Source organism: Poecilia mexicana, unplaced genomic scaffold (genome assembly GCF_051168715.1).
Source record: "Poecilia mexicana isolate PSO_F unplaced genomic scaffold, ASM5116871v1 scaffold_14, whole genome shotgun sequence".
In the NCBI taxonomy this organism is placed as follows: Eukaryota; Metazoa; Chordata; class Actinopteri; order Cyprinodontiformes; family Poeciliidae; genus Poecilia; species Poecilia mexicana.
The window spans coordinates 12,332,501-12,346,394 of NW_028263383.1; the positions used below are offsets into that span (position 1 = coordinate 12,332,501).

The window sequence follows — 13,894 nt, forward strand, 5'->3', positions numbered from 1 at the left end:
CTTAATAGAAACACGAAGTTAAAAAAAAATCTCCCTAAAATGTGTTTATATTTGTCTGTATAAAAAAAAATATTTTCCAAAACTGCAATGGAAACCACTTTTTTATATCATGAGTAAAAATATAATTTACATCACTTATTTTAGCTGCTTTCCTTATTTAATGGAAACAACGTTAGCAACATTTTCTGACATTAGCAGAATATTGATAAAGTTTGACAATATTAAATATATTCCATAATTTTGTTCACTGAATTAGATTTTTATTATCCAGGACAGTGAGAGTTGCAAAGGTAATCATTAAACATTTTTTATGTTACAATCAATAAGTAGTAAATAAATGTGAAGTGGATGGAAAGCAAATTCTGCTGGATGATAAATTGCCACAAAGTTCATCCTGTCAAAGATTAATAAACACTCTGTACTGCAACTGGACAATATTTTAAATATCCAAAATAAAACAAAAATAACTAATTAAACCTTAGATAAATAGATTATGAAGTTGCTCTAAAAATAACTCTTAAAGTATTAATTAATCATCAGAATGGAAATTATTCAGCTCATTTTAAGTTATTGTACAATTAATTGATTAATTGCTTTTTGCAACAGGCTTAATTGAAAATATACATAGGTTTTCCAAAGACATTTTTCCCATGTTATGTCATGATGTGCCGGTGGTGGTGAGAATGAAGGCAGGTTGACCCAGGTGGAAGTGAAGGACAGACTATTTAATGAAAACATTGAGTACAGCTGAACAGAAAGCTCGTTCTCCCTGGCAGCTACTGAAACGAGAGCAAGGCCGGCTGTCCAGTTCGGCTGAGCGTGACTAGACTTACGACAGCAATCATGAACCTAGACTAGGACCCGACAGCAGACAGGGACAACAGGTGGACCTGAACACACAGGGAGGGTAATCAGGGAACGAGACACAGCTGGGAAACAATCAAGGAGAAGAGACAGGAAACCACAGAGACTCACAGAGAACAGAACACAGAATCACATATCTAATAAACAGGAAAAACCCAAATCCTTACATGTGACATCAATATTAAGGGATTATTGACTTAAAATCATATTTCCTGCTGAAAAGTTGCTTGTCAGTTAGTTTTGTCTTATTTCTACTAATATATTTGCTCCAGAATCAAACTAAAAAGTGCACACTTCAGTTGTATTTATTTAAATCTGTGAATCATTTTACCTCCATTTCACACTTTTTATCGTACGTGAAGAAGCAACAACAGCAGCTCTCTGAAGTGGACCCGGTTCCAGAAGAATGGCAGCTTTGTCCTGCGTTGTTCGGTTTTCATCTTCCGCCTTCTCCGGCTGGAAATCCCCGTTTTCCCACAAACACTCGCTCCGTGTCTGGTCTAGACTCTGTGTGTGTGTGTGTGTGTGTGTGTGTGTGTGTGTGTGTGTGTGTGTGTTCATAACTGATGGTGGATCTGTGACTCAGCTCTTAATGACAGACTGAGACACCTGCTTCTACCTCACACATCCACCAACACCTGGCCGTCCCGCCGCTGCCGCTCCACGTTTTGCGCTCACCTTACCTCATACCTGTCAGCTGATCGCCTCACCTGTGAGGTCATTTCTTCCAACACTCCTTTACCTTTCTACCTGAGCCCAGCCAGGATTGAAACCCGGGAGAAGGATGACTTGATTTGGGATAATTAAAGGTTCACTACTGTTCTTCCATGAACAAGCCATAGCAGGGTGTCTAAAGTGTGGCCCGGGGGCCGTTTGCAGCCCTTGGTGCGATTTTGGGCGGCCCTTATTCACAATTTAAGACCGGCTTAAATTTGGTTTGCCAGGCAGTTGTTGCAGATTCAGATTTAAAAGCAAAGTTGAGCAATTTTCAAAGAGTTTAACGTTAGCTACCTTTAGTTGGGCTGCGATTCTGGACCATTTTTATTTTATAACAGAAATGTTTTTCATTCCTGCTGCTCATAGCATGTTTTAATAAAACATGTTTTAATAAATCAGTCATGATGAGCTTGAGCCACATGATGATGATGGTGATGATGATGATGATGATGGTGGTGGTGGTGATGATGATGATGGTGATGATGATGGTGGTGGTGATGATGATGATGATGATGGTGATGGTGGTGGTGATGATGATGATGATGGTGGTGGTGATGATGGTGGTGATGATGATGATGATGATGGTGGTGGTGATGATGGTGGTGATGATGATGGTGATGATGGTGGTGATGATGGTGATGATGACGGTGATGATGATGATGGTGATGATGATGGTGATGATGATGACGGTGATGATGATGGTGATGATGATGGTGATGATGATGATGGTGATGATGGTGATGATGATGATGATGATGATGATGATGGTGATGATGACGGTGATGATGGTGATGATGATGATGATGATGGTGATGATGATGGTGATGATGATGATGATGATGATGATGGTGATGATGATGATGATGATGATGGTGATGATGATGGTGGTGATGATGATGATGATGATGGTGATGATGATGGTGATGATGATGATGATGATGATGATGGTGATGATGATGATGGTGATGATGGTGATGATGATGGTGATGATGATGACGGTGATGATGATGGTGATGATGATGGTGATGATGATGATGGTGATGATGATGATGACGGTGATGATGACGGTGATGATGGTGATGATGATGATGATGATGATGATGATGGTGATGATGATGGTGATGATGATGATGATGATGATGATGGTGATGATGATGATGATGATGATGGTGATGATGATGGTGGTGATGATGATGATGATGACGGTGATGGTGATGATGGTGATGATGATGATGACGGTGATGATGACGGTGATGATGACGGTGATGATGATGATGATGATGATGGTGATGATGATGGTGATGATTGTGGTGATGATGATGACGGTGATGATGACGGTGATGATGATGATGATGATGATGACGGTGATGATGGTGATGATGACGGTGATGATGACGGTGATGATGACGGTGATGATGATGATGGTGATGATGATGGTGATGATGGTGGTGATGATGATGACGGTGATGATGACGGTGATGATGGTGATGATAATGATGATGATGATGATGATGATGATGACATAAATACCTAATCAAAGCTGTGATATTGGCTTTTCTCTCTTCTCTGCGTCTTGTGGCCAGTAAATGTTCCTGTGACAGATTTTTTTATGAATTCCTCTGAAAGTCACCAGTTTTTTTCTGTCTTAACTTCCTTTATTGTTCGTTAAGATCTCGTCTTATTCTCCGTGTGCAGCTTACTTCCTGTGCTATTTCCATTTCCACCCACTGTCTGTTTTCAACCAGGCCTCATTTGTCTCCCTTTGTGACATTTTTACCGAACCACTTCACACTTTTCCCATCGACTCCCCCTATCGAGGCATCACAGCATCTTACTGTTTATTAGCGACATCAGAATGTCTTCACCTTAAATTATCTATTAAAAATCTGTGGTAATGCCTCTGTGATTACAAGCAAATTTTGTAATTACAATTATTGTTTCTTTATACTTCGTAAAACTATACTGACTTACGTAAATAATGAGTTTCAGTGTATCAAAAATTCATGTGTCCATGGAGATATTTATTACTGATTTATCATCCAGCCCCAGAAGGCGCCAAGTCAGGAGCTAACTTTGGAAAATGGACGTCTTCTATCATGTAAACTATCTATTGTTGTGTAGAAAATCTTGCTACCACTCGATTAAAATATTTAATCAGATGATTTTACACTCTAGCGCTGTGATTTATCGCCATGTCTAACATCTGTCAGAGTTGGTGTTTAGGTCGACTTTTTAAATTGAACTGAAACTGAATTCTGCAGCACATCTACATGTTACGGTTGTCAAAGTCAAGCTAGCATAACTGAGCTGCTTTCTCTCCCTCGCTGTGTCTTTTTCAGTTAAAACTTTTCCTGACCTGGTTATCTAGTTGTGTTGGTAATTGACATGGCGCCGGCTCCGCCCCATGCTGACCTGGAGCGATCCTCCCACACTGACCGATCGGCGGACGCGCCCTTATCCACAGGGCCTGACCTCCGACAGTACTGACGGTGTTTATCATAGAAAACACGCTGCAGAGAGATTTTGAGGAAAATAATAGATAATCACAGTCCCAGCTGTCAGTGGGGAACATGCAATCCCGACAGCCGTTACCCAGAACGTGTAGAGGGAAGAAAGTGATTCATTACATTTCCAAAATCAAAAAGGAGTCTGAATAACGCAAGAACTGGATCATGGCCTGCAGCCCAGCCCACGTCCAGATGAATGAAGGGAAACTACCAAGTCATTCAGCAGGAAGGTAGTAAACATCCCATTTTTTTATCCGTGTTGACGCAACGGCAGCTCCATGGCAGCGTTAAAACTTAAACTACAGTAACTCCTGTATTGGCATTTGTTTATTTCTAAGCATTTTCCTGAAGGCAGATCTTCACAAGCCGGTTTTATTTTCTCACCCATTTTGTACCTGAAAAGTGCGTCCCACCGCGTTCACACTCACATCCAACCAGACTTTGTCCCTCATCATTTTTCCTCTTGGGTTTTATCGTTGATTTCTCCGTTATTTCCGCTAATAACCTGACAGACCTGACCTAGGACTAGTTAGAGAATTTTTTTACCTGCCGTCTTTGCCTCAGTGTTGGTTTATAAGGAAGAAATGACTCAAAAAATGTCTGGGGTAACACGTCCATTAATCTGCCTTTATAGCTGCTTGTTTGTCGGGCCGGTGTCACGTCAGTTAGGAGCAGAGCACTGCGTCTGTTTTTGTTTTGGATATCAACATAGCAAGAGTTGGCTTGTTATGTTGATATCTAGGCAGCTAAAGCCAATGCTAGCCATCGGTAGCAGCAGCTCTTTGGGCTGTCTCGCTGTAGGAACGGCTGGAATGCATGCTGTTATTTCCTTTAAGTTCATTTATAGAAATCATGATTTTGTGCATAAAGTTTATGTGTTGACTCTAATAAAGTTGCTGTTTCAGGTTCTGTGAAATTTTCCTCACCTCACTGCAGAGTTCATGCTGATCTCCAGTCAGGTTGCTTTTGACACCATTTGACCCAGCTGGTCCTTTCTGCAGCCAAGCATGAACGCCACGCGTGATTCAAAGCGCTAACATCTTCTCACTCGATCATGCAGCATCACTTTGTGCCGATGTTTGGTTATGACTGTCGGCCGGACAACAAATTAGAAAATACAGAGTGAAAAAGCAGAAGTGAAACACGTCTGCGTTTGCTGTGGAGACCTGAATGTGCTAGCAAAAGTGTGAACAACTTTAGCAGACTGCAGGTGCATTTGGGGGTATTTTCAGATTCACTCATTTCTGTAATTTGTTATGAAAATCAAAGAAAGGACCACAGGTGACAATCCGGTTCAACTAAAAACTAAACAACAAAACCTCACTTTTCTCTATAAGCAATCTGTTTATGAATGTGCATTAACGCAAAATGTTTCGTTTTTGGTCACTTTTAGCAAGTGTCAAGGCTGCTATTGTCACTGTTGTTGGTGCCCCTTTTCCCACATACAGGTTTTCCTTCCACTCAACTTTCCAAACAATATGTTTAGTCACAGCACTTTGTGAACAGCTGGCTTCATTTCCAATGATTCTGTGACTCACCGTTCTTATTGCGGGTTTCTGTCGCTGTCCGCTGGACAGCTGACATGTCAGCAGTTTATCCAAACACTTAATATTAAATGTGACTAAATTAATTGTAGGTTTTATCGAAATAATCAGAAATAAAAGCTTGAAAAATATATACTGCTCAAAAAAATAAAGGGAACATTTCACTTTAATTTTGTGTGTGGCTCCAAATCCAGGCCTCCATTGGTTAATAAATTTGATTTCCATTGATGATTTTTGTGTGATTTTGTTGTCAGCACATTCAGCTTTGTACAGAACAAAGTATTCAATGAGAATATTTCATTCATTCAGATCTAGGATGTGTTATTTGAGTGTTCCCTTTATTTTTTTGAGCAGTGTATATACTTAGTATGACTTTTACATTTATTGAAATTTTACTTAAATTTTAAAAAACTAGAATTTTAAAGATTATTTTTAAACCGTTATTTTATTTAATAAATAGAAAATGTACCATACTTCTGAGAACATTTTCTCGTATTTTTGTCTTATAAGAAACACTGACCAAATAAATGAGCCAAGGAATATCAAGTACACAATACATATAAAAATAGGGTTGAAACGATTAATCACGATTAATTGATTATTGAAATAATCGTCAACTAATTTGGTAATCGATTAACAACTAATTGGAGTATTCAGATTCAAAAATGCTGTTTACTGGGAAAAGGCAACATATTTCGGTCAATAATTAATCACAAGCTGCACAAAAAATAAACATTTTGCATCTAAAATGAAAAAAATGTTTGCAAATATGTTTTAGCTAAAACTCTTTAAGTGGCATTTTTAGCATCACCTGTTTCAGATGCAATTTAAGCAATAAAATAATGAATAAAGTTTATTTGAATATTTTAATGTATTCTTCATATTGTATGAAAAGCATTAATGTGCCAATTTTTATCCGATTCAATTAATCGTTAAATATATAACAAGTAAGCTAAACATTCAAACAGGATCCCTGTGTGTTTACTTTTACTTTTCAAATTAAAAGCAGGAGTGGGATTCATTTCACGTGAAAACAAAAAAAGTGAGAAGTGAAACTGCCGATTATAAATGAAAACAGATGAAAAGTTTGTTTTCAGCTCTACACTGTAAAACACTTTTATTATTACTGTGAGTTTCGCTCTTTGCTCTCAGTAAAAGTAACTTTTTCTCCACTTGAGTCGGTCCCGCCTTACAGTAAGAGAGCAGCGCCGCGTTCCTCCTGGTGTCTCCTGCATGTGACGAGTCATTTAAAGGCGCAGACGCTGCAGCGCTTTCACTCTCAGCGGTTAGAACCACCGCAGCGCATTATCGGCACTGCGATACTATTTTCAGCTCCTCTCGTTTTAACACGCACGCGTTCTGATGGCGGCCCGGTTTGACTCAAAACAGCCACCTTTGATCTGGTTCCCCAGACGCCGACACGAGGCCGTGAGATAGTTGCAGTTGTTTGGGTACTAGATCGCATATTTAAAAAAAGGGGCATTCCAAAGAAAACTGCCCCATTACTGCTGCTAATTTCCCCCTGCAGGTTTCCCAACAGCAGCCGGTGACAACGAGGGACAAACGTGACTTACAGAAACCGGCCTGACGTTTCCGCCGGCGAAATTCAACTTTGGGATTTCGGTTTTGATGCTGTCGAGCGAGATACTCATTTAAAGTTCATCACCTCAATATCTGGATAACTTCCAGTGATGCATGACAACCAGAGGAGGCCAAGTGTCCACCTGCTGCAACATCTACTTACTCAAGTGAAAGTAAAAAGAAATCACTCAAAAACCAGCAGAAAGTTAAATTATCAATCATTTAATATTTAAAAATTACATCATCAGACGGACCAAAATATACATTTAAATGGACATTTTGATATTTTAATTCATATAAGTAACAAATCAGTTGGATCTGGAAAAAATCCAACTGATTCTGGTGAGTTTCTGGTTAAAACATGTTTGATTTTCATTCAGTGGGAAGAAAATCCAGAAATTTTACTGAAATAAGAGCAAAAATACTTCAGGATAAAATTAATCAAGTAAACATAAAAATTCAGCATAGTAAAATACATTTTTTCAAAAAAGTTAAATGTAACTAATTACTTTCCAAGTCTCATCACAACATGCAAAAACACAAAATCTTACCAAATAATTTGGTTCTAGTTTCTAAAGGCGATAAGATAAAACTGACTTTTCAACAAGAAATATGAGCTTTTCTTTCTAAACAATTCCTTAATAAATAAGTTCTAGTTCTATTTGCAGATTATTTTATTGATAATAAGACATTTTCCCATGTTATAAATGAAATAATATAAGCACTTTTTCATTAAAATTAAGGAAATATTAACTTAAAATAAAATAACTTAATGAAAAGTTACTTGTAAGTTAGTTTTGTTTTACTTTGTAACATTACAGCTTTATTACTGCATTATTTAAACTTTTTTATGATATTACAATTATTCTTTCATTATTACAACTTTATTCACATTATTAAAGCTTTATTCACATTATTAAAACTTTATTCACATTATTACAACTTTATTCACATTATTACAACTTTATTCACATTATTACAACATTATTCACATTATTACGGCTTTATTCACATTATTACAACTTTGTTCACATTATTTTATTACAACTTTGTTCACATTATTACAACTTTATTCACATTATTACAACTTTATTCACATTATTACAACTTTGTTCACATTATTACAACTTTATTCTCATATTACTGACTTTTTTCATGCAATATTTCGGCTTTGCTGTGGTATTTTCTTCTTAGTGTTGCTCCATTGTCGTATTTGGGTTGGTCAGAGACCAAAAAGCCGAGTTTTTGTGTCCAGACAAACTAAATTAGCAAGAAATGTTTGATGAAGTGGAGGTGAGGCAGAGCAGAGGTTAGCTTAATGTAAGGGGAAGATAATGAAGAAGATGAGAGAGGAACCAAACGAGCCGAGGTCTGTAATGAAGGAGGAGAGGTCAAAGGTAAAAGAGGGGTGATGCTGGGCGATCGGGGGGATTAATGGGGGACGGATCGGAGCGGTGAGACGGGTCGGGTCGGCTGACTCAGTCACATTCCTGTCATGCAGATTTATAGCAGCTCGGGGTCCTGGGACAGGCCCGGAGCCGCGGCCAAATTACAGTCATCTGCAGCATTCCTCTGCTGCAAACACAGGTTAGCAGCACGGCCGCGCTAAGTGCTAGGTGCCGCCTGTTGACAAATGACTTCCTTTGAAGGGCACAAAGACGGAGGGAGACGCTCGGAGAGAGGCGGCCTGTTTACCGAGCGAGGGCACAGAGTCGCTCAGTCTGCGTTTTCTTTTGTTGGCGCGCAGCTCTGCCATAACTACAGATGAAGACTCGGTGTTTGTATGCATGTTTGGGTGTGTTTGTACAACGTGGGCACCAACACCGCAGCTCCCAGCGGAGGGTTCCCCCCCACATGCACCCGGACACACAGAGCGACGCATCGTGACCTTGGATTGGAAGGTCATTCATGGATGACCTGTCATGCTTAGCATCGGCCTGCAGTCTACACAAAACATGTTCATTACAGTTTATTGGACAAAATCATCCGTAGGGGATGAGGTTTGCTCAGTTCTGCCGATTCAGACTGAGCTGTTCTAGGAATGTTTGAAAAGCATTAGAAGAGCCTCCTGCACAACCAACCAGAATTCAGCAAGTGGTTTCTGGATGGCAAATCAACAACAAAACACTGCAGAAACACAACATTTGACCAGGTATTTTTTTTTTATCTTAATACACTTTTAAGTGTATTAAGTGTATTAAGGCTTAAAATTAACTTTTCAGTGAGATTTGGGAGTTTCATTTCTAGCGCTGGTTCCATTAGCAAAGTTTTTCACTTACAACAAAACATTTCCCCCATGTTACAAGTGAAATAATCCACCAGGTGAACTAGAACCTTTTCATGAGTATTCAGGAATTCTTTACTTAAAACAAGCTCAAATATCTTTTGTCTTATTTCAAGTTTACAAAGATATTTGCTCTAAAAACTATACAAAAACTTGGAAAGATTTTGTGTTTTTGCAGTGCGTTCATCAACAAAATCATTCTTGGATATTTCAATCTGCTCTGTTCATCTAAAAATGTTTGAAAAGTATTAGTAGAGCCTCCTGCACAACCAATAAGAATTCAGCATGTTATTATACTCATGCTGGCAAATCACTTGTGTTTTCCAGCAGCCATTGTACAGAGCATACAGCGGTACAACCAGGTGACCAAACGTCCTGGAGCTCAGCTTGGGTTGCTAGGTAACAGGCAGAACTCAGCTTTAGTTGCTAGGTAACGGGGCTGGGGCTGTTTGCCAAAAAACGGTTTGGTCGTTTTTAGAAGCAGTTGAGGTCGAGATGGAAGTATAAAACATTCAAAATGTGAATTTTTCATAACAGATCTCCTATAACGGAGCTGGTTGAGTCGTTTACGCTGTTTTATGACGGCCTCAGTGACTCTGTGTGACGGATTTGTGCTTTTCCTCTAGGTGTTCACAGGCACCAATCCCAGGACCTCTCAGGGTACTACTCCCTTCCTCCAGGTGGCGTTGGCCAGATCACTCCCTCCATGAGCTGGTGAGCTGCACACATTTGTTTAATAACTCGTTCCATGTTTAAATAAAAATGCCAAAAAACTTTTCTCAGGTTTATTTGGCAGAAATGTGCAGATTTCCTCTGTTTTTTCTGAGGTTTCTGGTAACATAAGCCGGTAAACAATGGGATGAAATGAAACTTTTAGAAATTTTTCTGCGGTTAGGAATGTTTTTTAAAAGAACAAACAGTAGACGTGGTTGCAGCGGATGACAGTCTACATCCTGACGACAGACAACATAAATGAAAACAGAAATCACATGACGTCTTTCAGCCCTCAGGAATTAACTTGCTGAAAAGCAAATAAAGCAGCAACCTTTATTGTAAAAATGTTTATTTTCTATTCGTTTAAGGTGAAAAGATTGTAAAAGTTAACAGACTAGCATGAAGAATTTACATTTTTGGGTCAAGATCAACAATCTGAAAATGTACATTTTATCCCTTAGAACCGGTATTATTTTAAAAGTTTTCTCCATTTCCACATTATCTGTTTATTTTATTAGATATAAAACTAGTTTACCCTTTAAGTTGAAGGTCTGTTTTATCCCTGACAAACTATTCTTCAGATTGATCAGTATTTATTTTCACTTCCTGTTTTTATTCAAGTGTCAGGTCTAAAAAGGACATAAAAGAAACAGATTAAATAATGTTACACAGTTAATGTGCATGTATGTAGTTTTGTTTCAACAAAGATAATAGTAATGTCAGGCTTTTTAAAGATCAGCAAGAAAACTGCAATCAGTTTGCTTCTGTCCAGAACATCTATGATAGAATAAAATAACGAGTTCGGCCAGTCATTATTTACACAAACATCCCAAACAGTCCAGACATTTAAAACCTGTAATTCAGACCATAAATTTATCATAAACCATCTAACTTGTTTGTTTTCTTCCTGCTGTTTTTCTTTATTTGCATTTTAATAAATGAAACCTGTTCAGTTCTGCACAAGTAAATGTACAAAGACAATATATAAAATGATTTTTTTGGTGATTTTGCCCAAATGAAATCTTGTAATGGAGCAGAAATAGACTCAGTTTTAACCAAGTTGGGTTTTTTACCCAATTTGTGAATTTTCCATCCTTTTCTAGCTGCGGTTGATTTCCAGCAAAATGGAAACTTTAAACCAAAATCTCTTTTTTTCTTTCTGTTGTTGCATTTTCCTGAAACTGCTCAGAAAGAAGCTGAAAACAGACACATCTGCTCCATGTTTTCTCATTTTAATGTCACGCAGCGTGATTGTGGATCTATAATGTCAGGCTGCCACAGAGTTATGGATCAACACAAATCCGTTTAGAGCAAACCTCCAGAATCCAAAATCCTCTCTGGAATAGTTTAAGTCTTACATCAAATGTCAAGAAGATTTAAGAAGAAAGTTGTTTTTCATTTTAAATGTGTGATTACATGTGTGTTTATTGTGTTTCTGAAAGTCAATATTTGTCCCCAAACATTCCTACAAGCATTTATCTCCTTCAGAGAAAGAACGCTTCACTGTGGATTTGTCATGAGTGTTATTAGCAGATAATCTCCTTTACTCCAGATTATCTGCTTGTTTTAGGTCCTTGTAGTGTAGATCTTTTGTTGAAGGAGGAGGAGAGCTTAAATGTCATTTTTCTGTGGTGTTGACGATCAGTCTGGGACTTCAGAGAAAACCCGATCGCCTGCTGGCCTATAGCTTCTGTTCATCTCACACCGTGAAGATTTGTTGTTTGTTTTCATCCGTTTTTCCAGAATGCAGCTTTATGCTTGAACACAAAAGTTTGATGGAGTACAGCTGGAACTGAAAGCTAAATTTGAAATTCAAAGATCTGCAGCAGGCTCGTTTGCATAAACTACCAAACATCAGCTGCAAAAGTCTTCATACCTGTTAAATATGTTTATATTTTTTCACCTTCCAAATTTATCACTTTCAAATTTTGTGGCTGTGAAAATGATAGAAATAATGATAAAAAATTACTTACTACATATCATCTGTGACTGCATGCAGCATTCATTGCGCCACAAACAAATAATTCTCTTGAGAAACTTATTTAAAAAGTGTGAATTATATCACTGCATTGCACACAGTAACTACATTTGATCATATTTTCAAACTTTTATTTATTGATCTTCTTGTGGAACAAACAGTTTAAATCGGAAAGGTAGTAAAAATATATTTAAAAAACTGTTATTTATGAAAAGAACAAAACTTTTTTATTTTAATAGGAAATGTTCGTGATAAATGCTCAGCTCTACAAACACAAACTTCATTGTGTTTTTATGTGATAGAAATAAAAACAATTCAGACTTCTAAAATAAAATCTGGTTAATTCAGAAGGTTCATATTTAATAGAGTTTATCGGAGTTTAATTCATCTGTCTGTGAAGAACTGAGAGGTTTGTTAGTGAACAAGCAGACAGATCAGGAAGGTTCACACTGTAAAAAAACTTTAATGTTAGTCCACTTGAAATAAGAAACAGATAACTAGAAGGTAATTTTTCAGCATGATATATGAGCTTGTTTCACTCATTATCAATTGAAAACCTACCAAAATGGCCGCCCACTTTAACCGTCAAGGTGGGAAATCTCAGGCAAGAGGTCTCTGGTCACAACCTGGTAGAGAAAAGCCAAAATTTAAACAATTCAGTTTGAAACCAGAAGACAAACAGATGAATGCAGACATGAACTTATCCTGATCTTCTAAAGGTTTAAAAACAGGTACAAACTTCATGTCACGCACAAACATGATCTACAAAAACAGGATTTCATAGCAAAATGAGGAGAATAAATGCATCGTTTCTGCCTTCATGAATATGTAAAACAAATGCCGATCATTAGGAACCACAAAATGCTGAGAGGAGGTCAAGCAAATGCAACGTGATTTACTAAACCTGAACCAGATTGTTAAATCATCTGAAGAATATGAAATCAAAATAATCAAAGATGAATTAGAAATATCCTCCAGCAATGCAGATTTTGAGCTGCAGGATTACCAGATAATTCACCGTCACTTTATTTGAGCAGACAAATGGTGGGTCTCGACCTCCCACTGTGATCATGATGCATTGGACAGATTAATTACTGCTGACTAACTAATTAATCCAATTAGTTCAAAAACATCACGACTAAAGCTAAATAATAATAAAAATGAACAGCCCAGAAAACCTTCATGGTGGTGGCAGAGTCATGCTGTGGGAATGCTTTTTGTTTATTCTTACTTCCGCTTTGTTTTAGTTTATCAAACAAAATCCTGTTGAAATACATTAAAGTGTGACAAAATGCATAAAAGTTCAAAGGGTCCTGACTAACCGCGATTATTCCCAACATTTACTGGAATATTTTCAGTTTGACAAAGCTGCAAATCCTTGTTAAAATATTGGTTATTAAAGCCGTTTTCTCACCTGAGGAGATGAAAAGTGGAAGAGTCTGATGATGGTGATGCTGATGATGAGGTTTAGATAATGGATGTGGACTGAAGAAGGGATCAGTCAGCTGCAGAGGGGAAGATCTCGGGAGATTGCTGTTTTCTCCATATCAAAGCCCGTCTCCACCTCCCACTGTGATCACGATGCAGCTTCTTCTACGTCACAGCTGTCAGCAGATCCACTCTGCTTTTACAGAAATATGTTTTAATTCAAGTATGAAATCTAATGTAAGACTTTTTACCAGGACATCCAGACAAAAACAGCTGG

The 13,894-nt window shown here is 37.9% G+C and overlaps 1 protein-coding gene across 1 annotated transcript in view; it reads left to right on the forward strand.

The window, feature by feature from the left end:
- tcf7 (transcription factor 7) overlaps positions 1 to 13,894 on the forward strand; it is an 81,218-nt gene that overhangs the window by 51,022 nt on the left and 16,302 nt on the right. Inside the window, 1 exon segment of the mRNA XM_014985169.2 lies at positions 10,124 to 10,211. Coding sequence (XP_014840655.2) covers positions 10,124 to 10,211 — 88 coding nt within the window.